The 22,113-nt window shown below is 41.2% G+C and overlaps 1 protein-coding gene across 5 annotated transcripts in view; it reads left to right on the plus strand.

Annotated features, from left to right (window-relative positions):
• Positions 1-22,113, plus strand: part of Not10 (CCR4-NOT transcription complex subunit 10) — a 188,746-nt gene that overhangs the window by 136,676 nt on the left and 29,957 nt on the right. For 4 of the 5 annotated variants that reach the window (XM_070089062.1, XM_053780045.2, XM_070089063.1 and 1 more), the window contains one exon: positions 17,892-17,964. In XM_070089062.1, coding sequence (XP_069945163.1) covers positions 17,892-17,964 — 73 coding nt within the window. Of the gene's footprint in view, positions 1-17,891; positions 17,967-22,113 lie in introns of those variants that run through there. The other variant, XR_011392481.1, reaches the window with a different exon arrangement.

The following is a 22,113-nucleotide window of genomic DNA, read 5'->3' on the forward strand; positions in this document are numbered from 1 at the left end:
TGATGAAAAGTGCCTTGAAATTGAGCTCAACCTAGGAGAAATGGTCCATTGCTTGGCTGTTTCAGTGTAAACAAATGACGTCATTGTCCATTCCAATATGCAGTCGTGAATGGGTTGACATATTTATACAATTATTGCAATAAGGAATAACAGTAAATCTTATATTTTTGTGTGAATAAAAATTACAAATAATTTATATTACAAGTGTCCCTCAACATTCGCGAGGGTTAGGGGATCAAGAGCCTCGCGAATGTTGAAAAACCGTGAATGTTTGGTGCCCCAGTATATTGTAGGGAAATATAATACATACAATACTGCTTAACTTGTTGAACCATGAACAATCATAAAATACATGAAAACGTCGTAAGTTGTACTAAATATATACATGTTATGCTTTAATAACATGTATGTTATTAAATACCACAGACTCCACCACTGCCTCCACCACTTCCTCAACCAATGCGAGTCCCTACTACCCTCCCTCCGACCCCCGCAACTGGCAGCCAGCCCTCCCACCACTCAGTGTGGTGAGTGTTTTGTTTGTTCATTATTTGCTATTAAACTACAGTATAATGTAAACACATTCATGACTGCATATTGGAATGGCTATTTGAACAGGTATTGGACGGTGACATCTTGTGTTTACTCTTGAACACAGCAAAGAATCAAACATTTCTGCTACTGCTAATAATAACAATAGTAATAATAATAATAATAATAATAATACGATATAATTGAAGAAGGAAATCGTACAAAAATACGAGGGAGTGGTTGACACATCGTCAGTGTGGCTTTGTTTATGCTGGAGTGAACATTAGTCTCCCTGCTCTTCCAAACATTTCACAATAATTCAGCGGTTGAGGCAGTGATAGAGACAGTGATAGAGGCAGTGATAGAGGCAGTGGTATTTACTAACATATACGTATGTTATAAATAATAATAGTACATGTTAATATTAATAACATTTATAATAATAATAAATGTTATTCATAATGTACTATTATTATTTATAACATATATGTTAGTAAATATCACTGACTCTATAGCTGCCTCTACCACTGCCTCTACCACTGCCTCTACCACTGCCTCTACCACTGCCTCTACCACTGCCTCTACCACTGCCTCAACCACTCCAGTCACACTCAATCTACAAGCACCAAACAATGAATTATTGTGAAATGTTTGGAAGAGCAGGGAGACTAATGTTCACTCCAGCATAAACAAAGCCACACTGACGATGTGTCAACCACTCCCTCGTATTTTTGTACAATTTCCTTCTTCAATTATATATTATTATTATTATTATTATTATTATGATTATTATGATTATTATTATTATGATTATTATTATTATTAGCAGTAGCAGAAATGTTTGATTCTTTGCTGTGTTCAAGAGTAAACATATGATGTCACCGTCCAATACCTGTCCAAATAGCCATTCCAATATGCAGTCATGAATGTGTTTACATTATTTATACTGTAGTTTAATAGCAAATAATGAACAAACAAAATACTCACCACACTGAGTGGTGGGAGGGCTGGCTGCCAGTTGCGGGGGTCAGAGGGAGGGTAGTAGGGACTCGCAGGTGACAGGAAACTTGAATATGATTTGGCGGCTGGGAATTTGGTGGCTGGGAATTTGGCGGTTGGGAATTCGCGAATGTGTGAAGCCCGCAAAAGTTGAAAACGTGAATGTTGAGGGAGACCTGTATAATAATAATAATAATAATAATAATAATAATATAATACAATAATAATAATAATAATATAATATGTATAATAATACATATATAATAATAATGTACTACATATAATAATAGATGGCTTCAAAAGGCCATCACTAGATGGCAGTGTTTACCACAACAAAGAGGGAGCGGTTGTGGCTGCCTCCACCTGTTACATAATGACATATTTTATTCATTCTAGAGTATATATCTTGTTTCTATGTTATTTATATTGTCTGTTATGTCATATTAGATGAACTGTGATATAAAAATAAGCCGTATAGATGATATTAGCAAAATTATTCATGAAGAATTTTGCCCAGTGTCCAGACAAACTCTCGTCCACCGCCGACACCGCCCATACCACTACATGAATGACATATTTTATTCATTCTAGAGTATATATCATGTTTCTGTGTTATTCGTATTGTTTGTTATGTCATACTAGATGAACTGTGATAGATAAATAAGCAGTATAGATGATATTAGCGAAATTATTGAAGTACAGAATTCCACTGGAACGGATTAATTGCATTTCAATTAATTTAAATGAGGAAAATTGATTCTGCAAACAAGCAAATCCAGTTGCGAGCAAGGTCATGGAACGGATTAAACTCCCAAGTAGAGGTTCCACTGTACAACAAATTTCCAAGAAAATTTCCAAAACTCTAGGCATACTATTGAAGATATGGTACTATGTTCCACAGTCAGCCTTCCTGGCCCTGTATCACTCATTTATTTACCCCTATCTCACCTATGGAATTTGTGCATGGGGCTGAACAACAATAAACCATCTCAGACCATTAATTACCCAACAAAAGGCTGCAGTCAGAATGATAACAAATTCCCACTACAGGCAGCACACACCACCAATATTCAAAACTCTAAACCTACTCACCATACAAAACATCCATACTTATTATTGTACCTACTACTACATACATAGAACATTTAACTCGGATATAAACCCTCCTCTCAAACGTCTCCTTACCAACCTCAACAGAACACATGACCATAACACAAGGCACAGATCACTCTTTGATGTTCCCCGTGTCCATCTCACACTATGCAAAAACTCAATGCACATAAAAGACCCAAAAATCTGGACTTCATTACCTGTGAATATAAAAGAAACAGTTTATAAATTCAAGTCTCTTCTTAAAAATCACTTACTCACCCACAACTAAATAAATACTGAATAATTGTATCTCATAAATGTTTAACCTGTGACCCAATCAAACTTTGTTATTTTTAATTACATTACCTAACAGAATACTCCATTCTACTGAATACACAGCAACACAGTAAATGACCATATGACCTATCTTTGAAATATTCATTTGTGCTTAATTGTTAACTGTTTACAACAATGTTTACCACTGAATATATCATTGCTTAGTTAATCTTAAGTTAATTTTAAGCCTGCCCATAATGCTCTGCATACAAGGGGCTTTGGCATGTTACACTTAACCACTGTATTTCCTTGTACTTCTGTGTATCATGTTCAAATTAATAAATAAATAAATAAATAAAGCTATTATTAGAAAGTGGAGAAGATCTAAGAGGTTTAGGGTAGACTTACAAGTGCACAGTAGAGTTTGTGGTTGTAGAAGGGTGTGAGTCAAAAGAGGAAAGATTGGTTGAATGATATCATAAGAAAGGTGGAAATGGTGAAAAATTTAGCACATAAGATGTTTTTAAAATTTAGAGATATATGGAAGGCAGAAAAAAAAAGGTATGGCAACTGGACAGGCAGATGAAACATCTGGTCTCGGGTCAACCAGAGGCTCAGGAAGTTGTAAAGTGGCTCAATCGCTGAGGTTGTTTCTAGATCATCTAGGGTTAATATGGTGTAGGTGGTGAGAAAATGCAAAAGGAAAACCACTGAGAGAAGTGGTGAGGCATTTTCAGCAAATTTTTCTGAGAGTAGGAAACTGTTTTGGAGAAAGAGAGAGAGATGAAGTTGAGAAAGCCTTGGGAGCAAATTGACTTGGCAGATAAAAACTAGGTTGAAAATGGTATATAATACCGACAAGTTGAAGAGTAAGACACGTGTACAACAGTTGGATATCTTTATTATTGATTGAAATATTTTGCCTACACAGTAGGCTTCTTCAGTCAGATACAGAGGCAAGCAAAGTAATGATGATGTAACCAGTCTACTAACCTTGGAGAACAAGTTTTTGAGGTGTTCAGTCCCCTCTGCTTGGAGAAGCGTTCTGCTCCATAGTCTGGAATAATGTGAAGCTGAGGCATAAGAATGGGGTCTTAACCCTTTCAGGGTCCAAGGCCCAAATCTGGAGTCACGCTCCAGTGTCCAAGAATTTTCAAAAAAAAAAAATTTTTATTTTTTCTTATGAAATCGTAGAGAATCTTTTTGTGAAGGTAATAAAACAAAAAGTACGAAATTTGGTGGAAAATTGACGAAATTATGCTCTCGTGAATTTTGATGTGTCAGCGATATTTACGAATCGGCGATTTTGCCGACTTTGACTCCCATTTTAGGCCAATTACATTATTCCAATCAACCAAATTCTTAGCTATTTCACTAGTATTACTTCTATTCTATCGATTGAGCACAAGAAATCACCAAGTCAACTGTTTCAACTACAAAATAAAGTGATCGGAAATTGTTAATTTGGCCAATTTAACACAAAGTTCAAAATATTCCAATTTCAAAATAGGGTCCAGAATGAACAATGTAGGCATTCCTGGCACTAAACTAACATTTCCTCTGTTCATTAGTTATGTTTTGAGGCTTTACAAATAAATTCCATTTTGATTTTTTATTCACATAATGAACTTTTATTCACACCAAAAAATAGAAGATTTACTGTTATGCAATACTGTAATAATTGTATAAATATCATCACCATATTTGTGAATGTATATTAGACCCACCAGCTGACGTGTATTAGACGTGTGAGGTCGTTTGTTTACTCTTGAATATCGGCAAAAATTTAACATTTCTGCTACTTTGAGCTCAGTTTCAAGCCATTTCCAGTGCTAAAACCAATCAAAATCATCTCTATTTCTGTAATATGTCTTCCATTCTATCAAATGAGACCAAGAAATCGCAAATACAACTATAAAAAACATACGAAAAAACACTGCAAAGTTGCTGTTTTAATCGAAAAATCATGATTTCATTTTTTTTCTCTCATTATACACAGTGTGCTGCAGGATCTGTTTTATGTGGTGCACACATACCACATAGATGTATTCTCTCATATCTAGGCCCAAATGTACCACTCACAGTTTATCAGAGTGAGCTGAGCTCATGGCGTAGATCTACGGTTTGGACCCTGAACGTAAAGCCGTAGATCTACGGGACGGACCCTGAAAGGGTTAAATACTGCAGGATGAAGGAGGGAGTATAGAGGAACTGAATGTATTTAGGTATTTGGGAGTGGATGCTTCACCAGATGGGTCTATAAAATATGAAGTGAACTATTGAATACATGAAGGGATAAAGGTGAAGTGAAGTGTTGAAGCATCTGTGGAGAGGAGGAAATTTATCTATGGAGAGAGGAGAGGAAAAAAAAAATGTATCAGAGTATAGTGGTACAGGTCCACCATCACAAATCCGGCAATCAGACATCCAGTTCCATCAGTTGTTCGGCACTAATTTCAGCTAGCATAATTTCAAATTTCCAGGGTCGCCACACCAACCTGCTGGTACTGCTGCATAAGTCATTTCAATTTCTTTTTCTCCATTTATTGTTATAACCTGCTTGCTTTTATCCCTAGCCATGGTTCCAACTAATAAAAGAAATGCTTCTCGTTGTGTAAAGCACATAAACAGTACATTGTCCATAAAAGATAAGGTGGCTTTGAAGCCACTGTTGGTTGCCATGAGCTCAGTCTCATGATGCAGGGGAATATGCTTTATTATTCCTCTAGTATCAGCACTACAGCTTACTTGCCAATCACAATTGTCCTAATATGACATAATAAACGGTGGGAGACAGCCGACTTGTTGAAAAAAAAAAAAAAAAAAAAAACATGTTAAATACTCCAGAATGAATAATATTTAGCATAATACCGAGTGGTTCAACGGAGGTATGAAGAGGATGTGGGATGCAAGTACCATTCTGCTGTCTCTGTTTTGGGTGCTTATATTAGAGAAAACAGAGTATAGCACAGGGTTAACTGTGATATACACTCATAGTGCACCATAAAACTATTTTCTCTACATAGATTATCATACATAGCAGCATATGTGTAGAGAACATAGGATAACCCAAAATAGTCAGAGTGACTTATTTCTAGGACCTAGCTTAGATTTAGATTTTGCCACTGAAGTGGCTAGTTTATTGTGCATCCCATATCCATCCTGTGGACGGTAGCACAAGAGCATTTGGATACACAAAAGGCCTGAGAACTAGGCCCCAAAAGGGTTAACAGGTGTACATTTGGATATATATCTACAGATCTACAGTTCACTTATCTGTTAAAAGCAAATTTAAGAAATTTGCTTAGTATATCTGGTATATTATTTACATTAAGATATCTTGACATGTCACATAGGCTATTATACTGTCTATCTCTATATTCCTCAATAAGTGGACAATTAAGCACATAGTGTTCAAGACAGTGACTATATGCCTGACCACATAATTTGCATTTAGTTTAATCATCTCTGCATGTCTGCCAAACTGCCAAAAGTACTTGTAAGCAAGCCCAAGTCTGGCCACTACAACATCAGTCAGTCTGTTCACATTGCAAGTTACTCCATAAAAATACCTATCTACATTCATGTTATCATAGTGGATTATAGATCTACTCAGACTTCTAACTGCCTTCCTATAACATTCATTTTCATTATTTACCTCTCTCCTAATATTATTCCTAATGCTAGACACAGATATACCAAAGTTATATTCTACATTCTCCTTCAGGGTACTCTTCTTGGCTAACATATCAACTTTATCATGAAGGAGTCCTCTTCAAGGGGGGCTCCTTGGCGTGGTGAAGAGGCTCTTGGTCTGAGGAATTAGACCTGTCGGTCTCCTTCCTCAGACCGAACCTAATTACCCCCCAATCCCCCCTTCCCTATCCCATCCTCCCCATCCTCCCTTTTTTTTTCTTTCCTCCTCCTCCTCCTCCTCCTCCTCACCCCTCCCTTTTGCCCTTCCTCTTTTTGACCTTTGGGATTTTTCCCACAGGCATGCTAGTTCCTAGGTAGGGGAAAGGGTACCAGGGTCCATCCCATTCCATTGAGGTTCTTGGTGGTGGCGTAGTTTGCCGTGGAATCTGGATTGCCTGGGGATGTCCCGATCCCCCTCCGGTATCCTGGAGGGTGGCTTTGGGTGTCTTTCGGGCGACGGGTGTATCTCTGGAAGCCACCTTTCGGATTCCGGGGGTGGTGGCCGAAGGAGGTATGCTTTGTGGCGGATATCTGGCTGCCCTCTCTTTTATCCACCGAGGTAGCTCGACAGATGTGAGGTTGCTATCCCGGATTGCTGGTTTACTGACATGAAGGGTAGGGTATGGCATGGGTTCCATGCTGCATCTGCGCTACTTGCTGTGCTGAGGTACTTGGGCGCTGAGGGAGATTTCTGGCCCTTTCATTCCTCCTAGGAACTATCCCTCCCCGGTCCCCCCTTTTTTTATTCTTTTTTTTATTTTTATTTTTTTCTTTCTTTTTTTTTCTTAAAAACAAAAAGAAAGAAGTAACCTAACCATGGAGTACCCGATCCATGACCCTGCTACCCCCGGGCCCCTTATTGTTACCACACCCCGTTCTGACCTCGCCTCGTCTTTCGGCCACTCTTTGGACACTCCTAATGCCCCTGTACCTCTTGCTGGTGCTGTTTCGTCACCCGCTTCAGGTGCCGGGGTTTCGACTGACTCCTTTGATTTGTCTGACCTCCGCTCTCCTTTGATTATGCTTCCTGCCTCTCCCTCTACGGTGCAGCGATTTTCGAATCACCAGCCCGTCCCACGTCGGACCGACTCTGGTCCCACTTCTAAACGCCAACGACAATCTCCTGATGATGTTACTTCGTTACCTTCCCATTCTACTCGGAAAAGACCAACACGTCATGCACTCCCTCTCCACACTCAGTTTTGGACGACACAATGGACTAAATTCTTTACTTTAAGACCAACTTCTTCCACTGCCTATCTTTCCGACCATAGTATTGGCAAAGCGCTCCTACGCCACATTGGTAGAGATATTTCCTTTCATGCTCTTAAGAGTGGTATGCGCATCATCACAGTCCAGAATTCTACCCAAGCTCACGATCTTTCTCTTCTTTCACATATCGATACTATGATGTTTTTCAGAGCATAGTTCTAGCTGCCCAGACAACTTTTGTTCTGAGTAGGGAAATTAGATCTAACAAAAATGATCCCAAATGGATGAACAATAGATTAAAACATCTCATTGGTCAAAAGAGAGGCATATATAGGCGTATCAAAAGAGGGGATGGGCAGTTAAGAAATCAATATATTCAATTAAAGAGAGAAATAAAGAAAGGAATAAGAAAAGCAAAAAGGGATTATGAGGCTGTCACAAGGGATTCAAAGATTAACCCTAAAGGATTCTTTCAGGTATACAGAAGTAAGGTTAGGGACAAGATTGGCCCACTTAAGAGTAACTCTGGTCAGATCACTGACAGTGATAAGGATATGTGTGAAATTCTAAATACCTACTTCATCTCAGTTTTCACCCAGGAAAATACTAGCGATATTCCTGAAATAATAGATTATGTAGAACAGGATTATAATAAACTATGTACGATTGCAGTAACTAGTGACATGGTCCTCAGACAAATAGAGAAACTAAAACCTAACGAATCCCCAGGCCCTGATGAACTGTTTGCAAGGGTGTTAAAGGAATGTAAAGAGGAACTTAGCATATCTTTGGCTAATCTTTTTAACATATCACTTCAAACTGGCATAGTGCCTGATAAGTGGAAAATGGCAAATGTAATACCTATTTACAAGGCAGGTGACAGGTCCTTGGCTTCGAACTATAGACCAATAAACCTTACCTCCATAGTGGGAAAATTTATGGAATCAATAATTGCCGAAGCAATTCGTAGCCATCTTGACAGGCACAGATTGATTAATGAATCTCAACACGGTTTTACAAAGGGGCGTTCCTGTCTTATGAATTTACTAACTTTTTTCACTAAGGTGTTTGAGGAGGTAGATCATGGTAATGAATATGATATTGTGTATATGGACTTCAATAAGGCTTTCGATAGAGTTCCACACCAGAGGCTGTTGAGGAAACTTAAGGCACACGGAATAGGAGGAGAAATTTTTTCCTGGGTAGAGGCATGGCTGACAAATAGACAGCAGAGAGTTTGCATAAATGGGGAGAAATCAGAATGGGGGCACGTCACAAGCGGTGTTCCTCAGGGGTCAGTGTTGGGCCCGTTGTTGTTCACAATTTACATAAACGACATAGATGAGGGAATAAATAGCGACATAAGCAAATTTGCTGAGGACACCAAAATAGGCCGTCCAATTCATTCTAATAATGACACTAGAGTACTCCAGGATGATTTGAATAGACTGATGCAATGGTCGGAGAAGTGGCAGATGCAGTTTAATATAGACAAATGCAAAGTTCTAAATGTTGGACAGGTAAATAACCATGCCACATATAAACTAAATAATGTAAATCTTAATACTACTGATTGCGAAAAGGATTTAGGAGTTCTGGTTAGCAGTAATTTAAAACCAAGACAACAGTGCATTAGTATTCGCAATAAAGCTAACAGAATTCTTGGCTTCATATCTAGAAGTATAAATAATAGAAGTCCTCAGGTTGTTCTTCAACTCTATATATCCTTGGTTAGGCCTCATTTAGACTATGCTGCTCAGTTCTGCTCACCGTATTACAGAATGGATATAAATGCTCTGGAAAATGTACAGAGTAGGATGACAAAGATGATCCCATGTATCAGAAATCTTCCCTATGAGGATAGACTGAGGGCCCTGAATCTGCACTCTTTCGAAAGGCGTAGAATTAGTGGGGATATGATCGGGGTGTATAAATGGAAAACAGGAATAAATAAAGGGGATGTAAATAGCGTGCTGAAAATTTCCAGCCAAGACAGGACTCGCAGCAGTGGTTTCAAGTTGGAAAAATTCAGATTCAGAAAGGATATAGGAAAGCACTGGTTTGGTAAGAGAGTTGTGGATGAGTGGAACAAACTCCCGAGTACAGTTATTCAGGCTAAAACGTCGTGTAGTTTTAAAAATAGGTTAGATAAATACATGAGTGGGCGTGGGTGGGTGTGAGTTGGACCTGACTAGCTTGTGCTGCTGGGTCTGGTGCAGTGCTCCATCCTTGAGTGGAGATGATCAGACTGGGTGGGTCATTGGGCTAATCTGGGGGGGGGGGGGGGGTCATTGGTCTAATCTGAGGGGTGACATGAACCTGCTCTGCATGGGTCAGTAGGCCTGTTGCAGTGTTCCTTCTTTCTTATGTTCTTATTCCTATCACTATCGAAAAACATCATTCCCTCAATTCCTGTAGTGGTACTGTTATTCTGCCCCATACCATAGTCCAACAGAATTTCCAGACATGTGGCAATGACATTCTTGAACAGCTGGAACTCCAAGATCTCCCAATTCTCAAGGTAGACACTTATGTTCTTCCTGCCCACGGGCGAAGACGTTACCCTTGCAATGTGGCTCGTTTAACTTTTGACAGTCGTGAACTCCCATCTTCTGTTTATCTAGCAGGACATCGGTTACAAGTTCGGAAGGTGATCCCTATGCCGCAACAGTGTAGGAATTGCTGGCGATTTGGCCACCCAGCAAAATATTGCAGATCTATAGCTGAATGCCCAGTCTGTGGTGCCGATGACCATTCTAATACGTCTTGCAGTCAACCTCCCTCTTGCCTTAATTGTCATGAGGCTCACCCTGTGTACTCTCGCCATTGCCAGGTCTACTTAAATGAGCGGGAAATTCATTGCCTCAAAGAGGCAAAAGGTCTCCCTTATGCTATGGCAGTTTCTCATCTCCGCCTCCAAGGGAGACTACCCCGTGTTTCTTATTCTCTTGTTTCAAAACGTCCCCCCACTTCTAGGGTCTCATCTCCTGCAGCCTCCTCTGTGGTTGCCAGTCCCATAGTCACTCCTGTATCTAATTCTATTGCTGTCCTGGGCTCAGACGTCCCTACTTCAACACCGCAGTCTGTTCTCACTTCTTCGTGTTCTCCCTCACAAACCCCGGTATCGACAAGACCTCGTACGACACCTCCTCCCAATCGTCCCTCTACTTCTCAGAAGTCAAAAAAAGGTCCTTTAACCCCTCCTTCCCTTCATCCATCTCCACATTTTACCTTCCCGGTCTCTGTACCTGGGTCTTCCCCTTTCACTGGCTCCGTTACAAGTGTGGAGGTTCATCCTCCTCTGCATACTGTGCCTTCCTCCCCTGTCCCCTCCCAAGTTTCTTCCTCATCTGTTACCTCCCAGGTTTCTGCCTCTTCTGTCCCCTCCCACACTTCTCCAGCTCCCTCCACCCTTTCGCCCCCCCCCTACCATGGTACAGTCCATTACAGTTCCGATCTTTACTCAAACTCCCCCTCCTTCCATCTCCAATATTGTCTCCCACATGACGTCTCTGAACTCCAAAACACTTGAAGCAATCTCTGAATATATTGCTGAGACCAAACCATCAATGGACACTGATCCACCCTCTGTTCCTTCTCTTTCCTCTTCTCCATCTGCGCAACTCCTTTCTTCACAACGCACCGTTCCTTCGCTGCTTGAACGTTTTCCTTTGCCAACGCATGTGGACTTTTCTAACCCCTCTAGTCCGTAGGTACCCTTACCTGTGGACTTCAGGTATCTTTATCATTGCCAATCATGGCCTATTTACAGTGGAATATATGCGGCCTCAGGGGTAATAGGGGTGAGCTTCAGATGTTGCTCCTCAGTTTTGCCCTGTTGGTGTTAGCTTACAGGAACCAAAATTACACTCTGCTGTTATCTATCCCATCTCAGGCTATAATTTATTGTATTCTTCAGATCCTTTTCCTGATGGGACCTTTAATGAAAGTGCCCTTCTTCTGTGCACTGATATTCCAGACCAAAAAGGCTGCAGTCAGAATGATAACATATTCCCACTACAGGCAGCACACTCCACCAATATTCAAAACACTAAACCTACTCACCATACAAAACATCCATACTTATTACTGCACCTATTACATACATAGAACACTTAACTCTGATATTAACCCTCCCCTCAAACATCATCTTGCCAACCTCAACAGAACACATGACCATAACACAAGGCACAGATCACTCTGATGTTCCTCGTGTCCATCTCACGCTATGCAAAAACTCAATGCACATAAAAGGCCCTAAAATCTAGAATTTATTACCTGCAAATATAAAAGAAACGCTACCTGTTTATAAATTCAAGTCTCTTCTCAAAGATCACTTACTCACCCAAAACCAAATAAATACTGAATAACTGAACCTTATAAATTGTATATCTTAAATGTTTCTCATAATTATATCACATAAATGTTAAACCTAAGACCCAATCTAACTTTATTTTTTAAATACACTACCTAACAAAATACTCCATTCTACTGAATGTGCAACAATGCATGCAACCATATGACCTGTGTTTGTAATACTCATTTGTGCTTTATTGTTATCTGTTTACAATGTTTTATCACTGATTACATCATTGCTTAATTAATCTTAAGTTAATTTTAAGCCTGCCCGTAATGCTATGCATACAAGTGGCTTTGGCATGCTGCTCTTACCTGTATTTTTTTGTACCTCTGTATGTTCAAATTATTAAATAAATAAATAAATAAATAAATTTTTTCGTACTTCGCTGCATTACACAGCCCGTATCCACTTGCATAGGTGGTATACACTCTGTTCTTTATATCTCTCTCCTTCTTGGGCATTATCTATCCCGGATATAGCCTTTCTTGTTTCATCATTACCGCCACCACTTCTGTTACTTGGCGATTTTAATGCTCATCATTTCCTCTGATGGGGGGGGGGGGGGTTCTCACTGTGATTCCCATGGCATTCAGTTAGAGGCTTTTCTTGCTACCCACCCCCTCCATGTTTTAAATACAGGTACTCACACCCATTTTGATCCTCGGACTCTTACTCTCTTTTGCATCAATCTCTCAGTCTGCTCTCCCTCCACCGCATTAGACTTCACCTGGTCTGTTCTCCCGGATTTACATGACAGCGATCATTTCCCAATCATTCTTACTTCCCCTTCATATTCACCACCTCTTCGTAACCCACGCTGGCAATTTGATCAGGCATATTGGAACCTTTACTCACAACTAACTGTTTTTTAGTGAGGTTCCTTCTTCGTCCTCCATTGATGAGCTTTTACACCTCTTCTCATCCTCCGTTTTAACCGCAGCTTCTCATTCTATACCCCAAACTTCGGGCAGGCATTCTCAGAAATACGTGCCTTGGTGGTCTCCTGCTTGTGCTCGTGCAGTACGTTTGAAACGTGCTGCGTGGGGCAGGTACCGGTACAAGAGAACTACGGAGAGACTTCTTGATTTTAAGCAGAAGCGTGCGATAGCTCGCCATGTCATCCGTGACGCTAAACGCACTTGCTGGTGAGATTGTCTCCACCATCACCTCTGCTTCCTCTATGAGTGCAGTCTGGAAAAAAGTGCGAAAACTGAGTGGTAAATATTCTCCTGACCCGGCTCCTGTTCTGCGGGTTGCCGGTGTTGATGTAGCGAACCCACTAGATGTTGCCAATGAAATTGGCAATCATCTGTTCCGTATTTCTCAGGGGCTCCATCTATGCCCCTCGTTTCTTTCTTCAAAATCTGCCAGAGAGTTAGCACCATTGGGCTTTTCTTCTCTCAGAGAACAGTATAATGTGCCTTTTACACTTCAAGAACTGGAGGCAACACTCTAAGCTTGCCAATCATTGGCAGCTGGGCCTGACGACATTCATATTCATGCTACAACATTTACATCAGTCAGCCCTTGCAGTCCTATTACGCCTTTTCAATCTTATTTGGTCACAAAGAGTTCTTCCACCACTGTGGAAATCTGCCATTGTTCTCCCTTTCCGCAAACCGGGTACTACGGGACATGAAGCCTCCCACTATTGTCCCATTGCTCTTGCCAGTGCAGTTTGCAAAGTGATGGAACGCCTGGTAAATAGACGTTTAGTGTGGTATTTAGAGACACACAACAGTCTCTCCATTCGTCAATATGGCTTTCGCAAGGGCCGTTCTACCATAGACCCCTTACTACGCTTGGATACGTATGTTCGTAATGCTTTTGCGAATAACCACTCAGTTATTGCCATATTTTTTGACCTTGAGAAGGCATATGACACAACTTGGAGGTATAATATTTTGGCCCAAGCCCACTCCTTAGGCCTCCAAGGCAATCTACCATCCTTCCTTAAGAACTTTTTCACTGGCAGACATTTCCGTGTTCAGGTTAATAATGTGCTCTCCCCGGACTTTATCCAAGCTGAAGGTGTCCCCCAGGGATGTGTTCTGAGCACAACACTTTTTCTCCTTGCTATAAATGATTTGGCCTCTAGTCTTCCATCAAATATTTGGTCATCACTCTATGTTGATGACTTCGCTATTGCCTGTGCAGGCGCTGACTGTCACCTCATTACAGTTTCTCTCCAGCATGCGGTCGACCGTGTTTCCAATTGGGCCACCACACATGGGTTTAAGTTTTCCAGTACCAAAACTCACCAAATTACTTTCACTAGACACTCTGTCATCTCCGATCATCCTTTGTATCTCTATGGCTCCCGTATCCCTGAACGTGATAGTCAGGTTTCTAGGCCGCCTCTTTGAACGTAGGTTATCCTGGAAACCTCACATTACCTCTCTGAAGGCAACTTGCCACAGCCGGCTGAACCTTCTTAAAACCCTTGCTCATCTTTCATGGGGAGCTGATCGTCGATCTCTCCTTCACCTACATTCCACCCTCATTTTATCGAAACTTGATTATGGTGACCAGATCTATTCAGCGGCCTCTCCTGCTACTCTCTCTAGCCTTAACCCCATTCATCACCAAGGATTACGTTTATGCCTTGGTGCTTTTCGCTCTTCCCCTGTCGAGAGCCTCTATGCAGAAGCGAACGTTCCATCCTTATCCGATCGCCGTGATGCCCATTGCCTTCGCTACTATGTACACTCTCATGATCTCCACAGTCCTTCCATTTATAGAATGGTCACCGATATTAGTAGACATTCTTTATTTGTTCGCCGCCTGTTTGCTCCGTCCCTTCTCTCTTCACCTACATTCGCTCTTGTCTTCTCTTCAATTACCACCTTTCTATGTTCATGTAGCATCTCACTTTTCCCTACCCTTTTGGGAAGTTCCAGCTGTTCGAGTCTGTTCTTTCTCACTCCCTTGCTCGAAAGCCCAATTGTCTTCGGTAGCTTCCCGCTCTTTTTCTTGACCACTTCCACTCTCATTCTCATGCCATTGCAGTGTACACAGATGGCTCTAAGTCTTCTGACGGCATAAGATTCGCAGCAGTGTTTCCGGACAGCGTCGTACGAGGGCATTTACTATCTTCGGCTAGTATTTTTACTGCTGAATTGTATGCCATTCTTGCAGCACTTATCCGTATTGCATCTGTGCCTGTGTCATCATTTGTGGTTGTCTCAGACTCCCTTAGTGCTTTACTGGCTATACAGAAATTTGATACACCTCACCCCTTAGTCCTCCGTATCCAACTTTGGCTACGCCACATCTTTACCAAGCATAAAGATATTGTTTTTTGTTGGGTCCCTGGCCATGTTGATGTACAGGGCAATGAACAGGCAGACACTGCTGCATGGTCAGCAGTACGTGACCTACCAGTTTCATATAGAGGTGTTCCATTTACAGACTATTTTGCTGCAGTAGCTACCCACCTTCACACACGTTGGCAACAACGTTGGTCTACTCTGCTCAGTAACAAACTTCAGTCTATTAAACCGAGTATAGGTTACTGGCCGTCTTCTTGTCACCAGTGTCGAGGTTGGGAGACTACTCCCGTCTTCGCATTGGCCATACTCGTCTTACTCGTGCATATCTCATGGAGAGGCACCCTGCTCCTCTCTGTGAGAATTGTCAGGTTCCGTTATCGGTCAGCCACATTCTATTAGACCGCCCACTTTATCAGTGAGCACGCAGAATATACCTCCAACGTCGTCTTCGCTCCACTGCTCTTTCTTTACCTTCCCTTCTCGCTGATGGACCCACCTTTCATCCGGACTCTCTTTGACTTTTTGACAATGGACTTCACAAACTCTGATGATACCTTCAGCCCTTTCTACCTCAATCTCTTGCTGCCCTCTACCCCCGCACTATCCCCTGCCTCGCTGTTTTCTGTAACCTACTGATCATCCCTCCCCCCTTCTGCCGCTCAGTACCCTCGCTTCGTTCCCTACCCTGCAGCGCTGTACAGCCCCTGTGGCTTAGCGCTTCTTTTTGATTATAATAATAATAATCATGAAGGAGTAATCCGTTATGTGATGGGATTCACAGCAGTGGTACATTAGTTACTTTTTCCCGGATTTTTGAGTATCTGTACATGGCTTCAATGAGCGTGTTGTTGGAGTCCTTATACGAGTCAAGAGCCTTCAATGATGACATAGAATCAGTAATGATGATTGAGTCAAGCTGAAACTTGGGCTTGCCACATATGATTTTCGGTAAATAATTTTTTTTTTTCTCAGATGTTTGTTGGGATATCTTATTGAAACTTGGGCAATGTATTATGGAAAGATGCTTCTTAACATACACCAAAAATTAAAGAAATTGGACCATAAATTACTGAGCTCACTTCTCAGCAATCGACTGCCCTATGGCGGCATATTTTCGTGTGGTTTTTATGGTTGTATTCTTGTTTTTTTGGTCTCATTTGATAGAGTGGAATATATATTACAGAAATAGATATAATTTTGATTGCTTTCATGACGAAAAGTACCTTGAAATTGAGCTCAAAGAGGCAGAAATATTCGATTCTTTGGCGATGTTCCAGAGTAAACAAATGACGTCACCATCTAATATGTGTCCGCCTGCCAGTCCAAATTCCAATATGCAGTCACGAATGGATTGACATTATTTATACAATTATTACAATAATGCAGTAGTCTGCATTACAGTAAATTTTCTGTTTTTTGTGTGAATAAAAATTCCAAATGGTAAGCAAAAGCAATATAAGAGGGACCTGGAGCCATGACTACTAAACAGAGAAAATGTTACTTTAGTGCCAGGAATGTCTGCATTGTTTATTTTGGGCCCTATTTTGATATTGGCATATGTTGAAATTTGTATGAAGTTGGCCAAATTGCCTATTTCTGACCACTTTATTAGGTAGTTGAAATTGGTGAATTCTTCTGTTTCTTGTACTCAGTTGACAGAATAGAAGCAAGTTTATTCAGGTATACACAAATAGTTACATAGATTATCATACATAGCAGCATATGTATAGAGAACCAAGGATAACCCCAAAAAAGTCAGACAAAGTGACTTATTTCCAGTACCTAGCTTGGGCTTGCCATATATGATTTTTGGTAAAGATTTGTTTCTCATTTGTTTGTTGGGCTATCTTATTGAAACTTGGGTAATGTATGATGGAAGATGCTTCGTAACATACACCAAAAATTAAAAAAATTGGACGATAAATAACGAAGTTCGCTTCTCAGCCATTAGCTGCCCCTTAGCTGTATATTTTCGTATGTTTTTTTATGGTTGTACTCTCAATTTTTTGGTCTCATTTGATAGAAATAGATATGATTTTGATTGATTTCATGACAAAAAGTACCTTGAAATTGAGCTCAAAGTAGCAGAAATGTTTGATTTTTGCCGATGTTCAATGAACTTTCTTGTGAAAGTCAAGTTGGTTAACTTTATTAAGTGTATTCTAACCTATCCATCTGTAATTCGGCAAACTCAGTAATCTGGCACACTACAGGTCCCATTGATGCCAGATTTGTGATGGCAGACCTGTGCCAACCCTGCAGACTTTAGAACTTGCCTGCCATGGGTTTGAGCCCCACCTGTTCTGTGACTTGTTTGCAGTCATGTTATTACCATTTCATAAGTCAGTTGCATATTGGAACCTATTGAAATTTGGCAGACTTCATTTTTGGTGCTTTTTAGACTGTTATGACAATTAGTTATAATTTTTACGTTGATAATTGTTTCTCTACAGGTGTGGACAGAAAGTAATGGTAATATGCCAGCACAAGTTATTATGTTGGCAATGTACATTCAGCTCCGAATGGGTAAGTGAATTTTGTTGCTGTAACACACTGAATATAATTAACCTAGGTTGTAAAGCCATGGTGGTGTTTAATATTTGATGTGCTGATGGAATACAAACAATGTAACAAATATGAAGGAATTCACAAAAATCGGCTGGATTCTGATCTGGAGGCAGAAGAGCAATATTTGCATTCTGAAGGAGAGGTGGAAGAATTGCAGATGAAAGGGTCATCTGAACTGCAATGTCAGGGCACTTCTGGAAAGACCTCAGTTGGATGAATGATGGTGAATGTGATTCCTTTTTTGGGTCACCCCGTGTTAGTGAGAGATGGCTGAACTTAAGTCCGATTCATGTATGCATGTACAGTGCTTATCATTAAATAATACCCTACCCAGGTAGGTTTCTCAAGACAAAAAGTTATACTAGCCTGGTGCCTCAAAACAAGTGTCTCAGTATTCCCTAAGGCTACTGGCTGCATCCTGTATGCCCTCTAGGCTTGTGTGGTAGACAGTTTTGTGTCCATGGTCCCCCATGTGCCATATGGCCCTGAGGGCTAAGTTTGTCAGCCATTTTTGGCTTTTGGTGAATTAATATGGCCAGGAATAAATTGCTGACATGGGATAATGTACAGATCTTTGGATTATATAAGGCAGGCCATCACTCTAAAGAAATAATAGAAGCCCTCATTGAGTGTGAGCATCCAGTGATGACCTGGTTGTGTCAGTTCCTTAAGTAGTGTTTATGACATGCATACACCAAAATACATCCAGGGATTCCTAGAAAAATGTCCCCACCACCGTTAACTGTAATAATGTCCCTAAAATTGCTCTTTTTATCATTTACCCAAATCTTTCACCGAGTGTGATACAAGGTTTTTATGCAAGACTGCTCCTTGCCACACTGAAATCTGTTGATCAGTGGTTTAATGCCTGTGAGGTCCCCTTCTTCAGTGATTGGACAAGAAATTCTCCAGACTTGAACCCCAATTGAGAATCTCTGGGCAGTCATCAAGCAAGATCTGCTAGGGAAAGGATATATAAATTTTATTAACTCAATAGCCACCTACTGCAAAGGCAGGGAATATGTGTATTTTTTTTTTTTTTTTAGCATGTCGGCCATCTTCCACTGAGGCAGGGTGACCCAAAAAAGAAAGAAACACTTTCACTAACATTCAACACTTTCACAATCATTCATAAATAATCACAGACTTGGCAGAAGCATGCAGATATGACAGTTCAGATGTCACTCCAAACAGCAAATATCCCAAACCCCTCCTGTGAAGTGCAGGCATTGTATGTATTTTTTTTTTTTTATCACACTGGCCGAGTCCCACCAAGGCAGGGTGGCCCAAAAAACAAAAACTTTCACCATCATTCACTCCATCACTGTCTTGCCAGAAGGGTGCTTTACACTACAGTTTTTAAACTGCAACATTAACACCCCTCCTTTAGAGTGCAGGCACTGTACTTCACATCTCCAGGACTCAAGTCCGGCCTGCCGGTTTCCCTGAACCCCTTCATAAATGTTACTTTGCTCACACTCCAACAGCACGTCAAGTATTAAAAACCATTTGTCTCCATTCACTCCTATCAAACACACTCACGCATGCCTGCTGGAAGTCCAAGCCCCTCGCACACAAAACCTCCTTTACCCCCTCCCTCCAACCTTTCCTAGGCCGACCCCTACCCCGCCTTCCTTCCACTACAGACTGATACACTCTTGAAGTCACTCTGTTTCGCTCCATTCTCTCTACATGTCCGAACCACCTCAACAACCCTTCCTCAGCCCTCTGGACAACAGTTTTGGTAATCCCGCACCTCCTCCTAACTTCCAGACTATGAATTCTCTGCATTATATTCACACCACACATTGCCCTCAGACATGCCATCTCCACTGCCTCCAGCCTTGTCCTCGCTGCAACATTCATCACCCATGCTTCACACCCATATAAGAGCGTTGGTAAAACTATACTCTCATACATTCCCCTCTTTGCCTCCAAGGACAAAGTTCTTTGTCTCCACAGACTCCTAAGTGCACCACTCACCCTTTTCCCCTCATCAATTCTGATTCACCTCATCTTTCATAGACCCATCCGCTGACATGTCCACTCCCAAATATCTGAATACATTCACCTCCTCCATACTCTCTCCCTCCAATCTGATATCCAATCTTTCATCACCAATCTTTTTGTTATCCTCATAACCTTACTCTTTCCAGTATTCACTTTTAATTTTCTTCTTTTGCATACCCTACCAAATTCATCCACCAATCTCTGCAACTTCTCTTCAGAATCTCCCAAAAGCACGGTGTCATCAGCAAAGAGCAACTTTGACAACTCCCACTTTATGTGTGATTCTTTATCTTTTAACTCCACGCCTCTTGCCAAGACCCTCGCATTTACTTCTCTTACAACCCCATCTATAAATATATTAAACAACCACGGTGACATCACACATCCTTGTCTAAGGCCTACTTTTACTGGGAAATAATTTCCCTCTTTCCTACATACTCTAACTTGAGCCTCACTATCCTCGTAAAAACTCTTCACTGCTTTCAGTAACCTACCTCCTACACCATACACCTGCAACATCTGCCACATTGCCCCCCTATCCACCCTGTCATACGCCTTTTCCAAATCCATAAATGCCACAAAGACCTCTTTAGCCTTATCTGAATACTGTTCACTTATATGTTTCACTGTAAACACCTGGTCCACACACCCCCTACCTTTCCTAAAGCCTCCTTGTTCATCTGCTTTCCTATTCTCCGTCTTACTCTTAATTCTTTCAATAATAACTCTACCATTAACTTTACCAGGCATACTCAACAGACTTATCCCCCTATAATTTTTGCACTCTCTTTTGTCCCCTTCATCTTCATACAAAGGAACTATGCATGCTCTCTGCCAATCCCTAGGTACCTTACCCTCTTCCATACATTTATTAAATAATTGCACCAACCACTCCAAAACTATATCCCCACCTGCTTTTAACATTTCTATCTTTATCCCATCAATCCTGGCTGCCTTACCCCCTTTCATTTTACCTACTGCCTCACGAACTTCCCCCACACTCACAACTGGCTCTTCCTCACTCCTACAAGATGTTATTCCTCCTTGCCCTATACATGAAATCACAGCTTCCCTATCTTCATCAACATTTAACAATTCCTCAAAATATTCCCTCCATCTTCCCAATACCTCTAACTCTCCATTTAATAACTCTCCTCTCCTATTTTTAACTGACAAATCCATTTGTTCTCTAGGCTTCCTTAACTTGTTAATTATTTATTTTTTTTTTTTTATTATCACACCGGCCGATTCCCACCAAGGCAGGGTGGCCCGAAAAAGAAAAACTTTCACCATCATTCACTCCATCACTGTCTTGCCAGAAGGGTGCTTTACACTACAGTTTTTAAACTGCAACATTAACACCCCTCCTTCAGAGTGCAGGCACTGTACTTCCCATCTCCAGGACTCAAGTCCGGCCTGCCGGTTTCCCTGAATCCCTTCATAAATGTTACTTTGCTCACACTCCAACAGCACGTCAAGTATTAAAAACCATTTGTCTCCATTCACTCCTATCAAACACGCTCACGCATGCCTGCTGGAAGTCCAAGCCCCTCGCACACAAAACCTCCTTTACCCCCTCCCTCCAACCCTTCCTAGGCCGACCCCTACCCCGCCTTCCTTCCACTACAGACTGATACACTCTTGAAGTCATTCTGTTTCGCTCCATTCTCTCTACATGTCCGAACCACCTCAACAACCCTTCCTCAGCCCTCTGGACAACAGTTTTGGTAATCCCGCACCTCCTCCTAACTTCCAAACTACGAATTCTCTGCATTATATTCACACCACACATTGCCCTCAGACATGACATCTCCACTGCCTCCAGCCTTCTCCTCGCTGCAACATTCATCACCCACGCTTCACACCCATATAAGAGCGTTGGTAAAACTATACTCTCATACATTCCCCTCTTTGCCTCCAAGGACAAAGTTCTTTGTCTCCACAGACTCCTAAGTGCACCACTCACTCTTTTTCCCTCATCAATTCTATCATTCACCTCATCTTTCATAGACCCATCCGCTGACACGTCCACTCCCAAATATCTGAATACGTTCACCTCCTCCATACTCTCTCCCTCCAATCTGATATTCAATCTTT

This window comes from Cherax quadricarinatus, chromosome 27 (genome assembly GCF_038502225.1).
Source record: "Cherax quadricarinatus isolate ZL_2023a chromosome 27, ASM3850222v1, whole genome shotgun sequence".
In the NCBI taxonomy this organism is placed as follows: Eukaryota; Metazoa; Arthropoda; class Malacostraca; order Decapoda; family Parastacidae; genus Cherax; species Cherax quadricarinatus.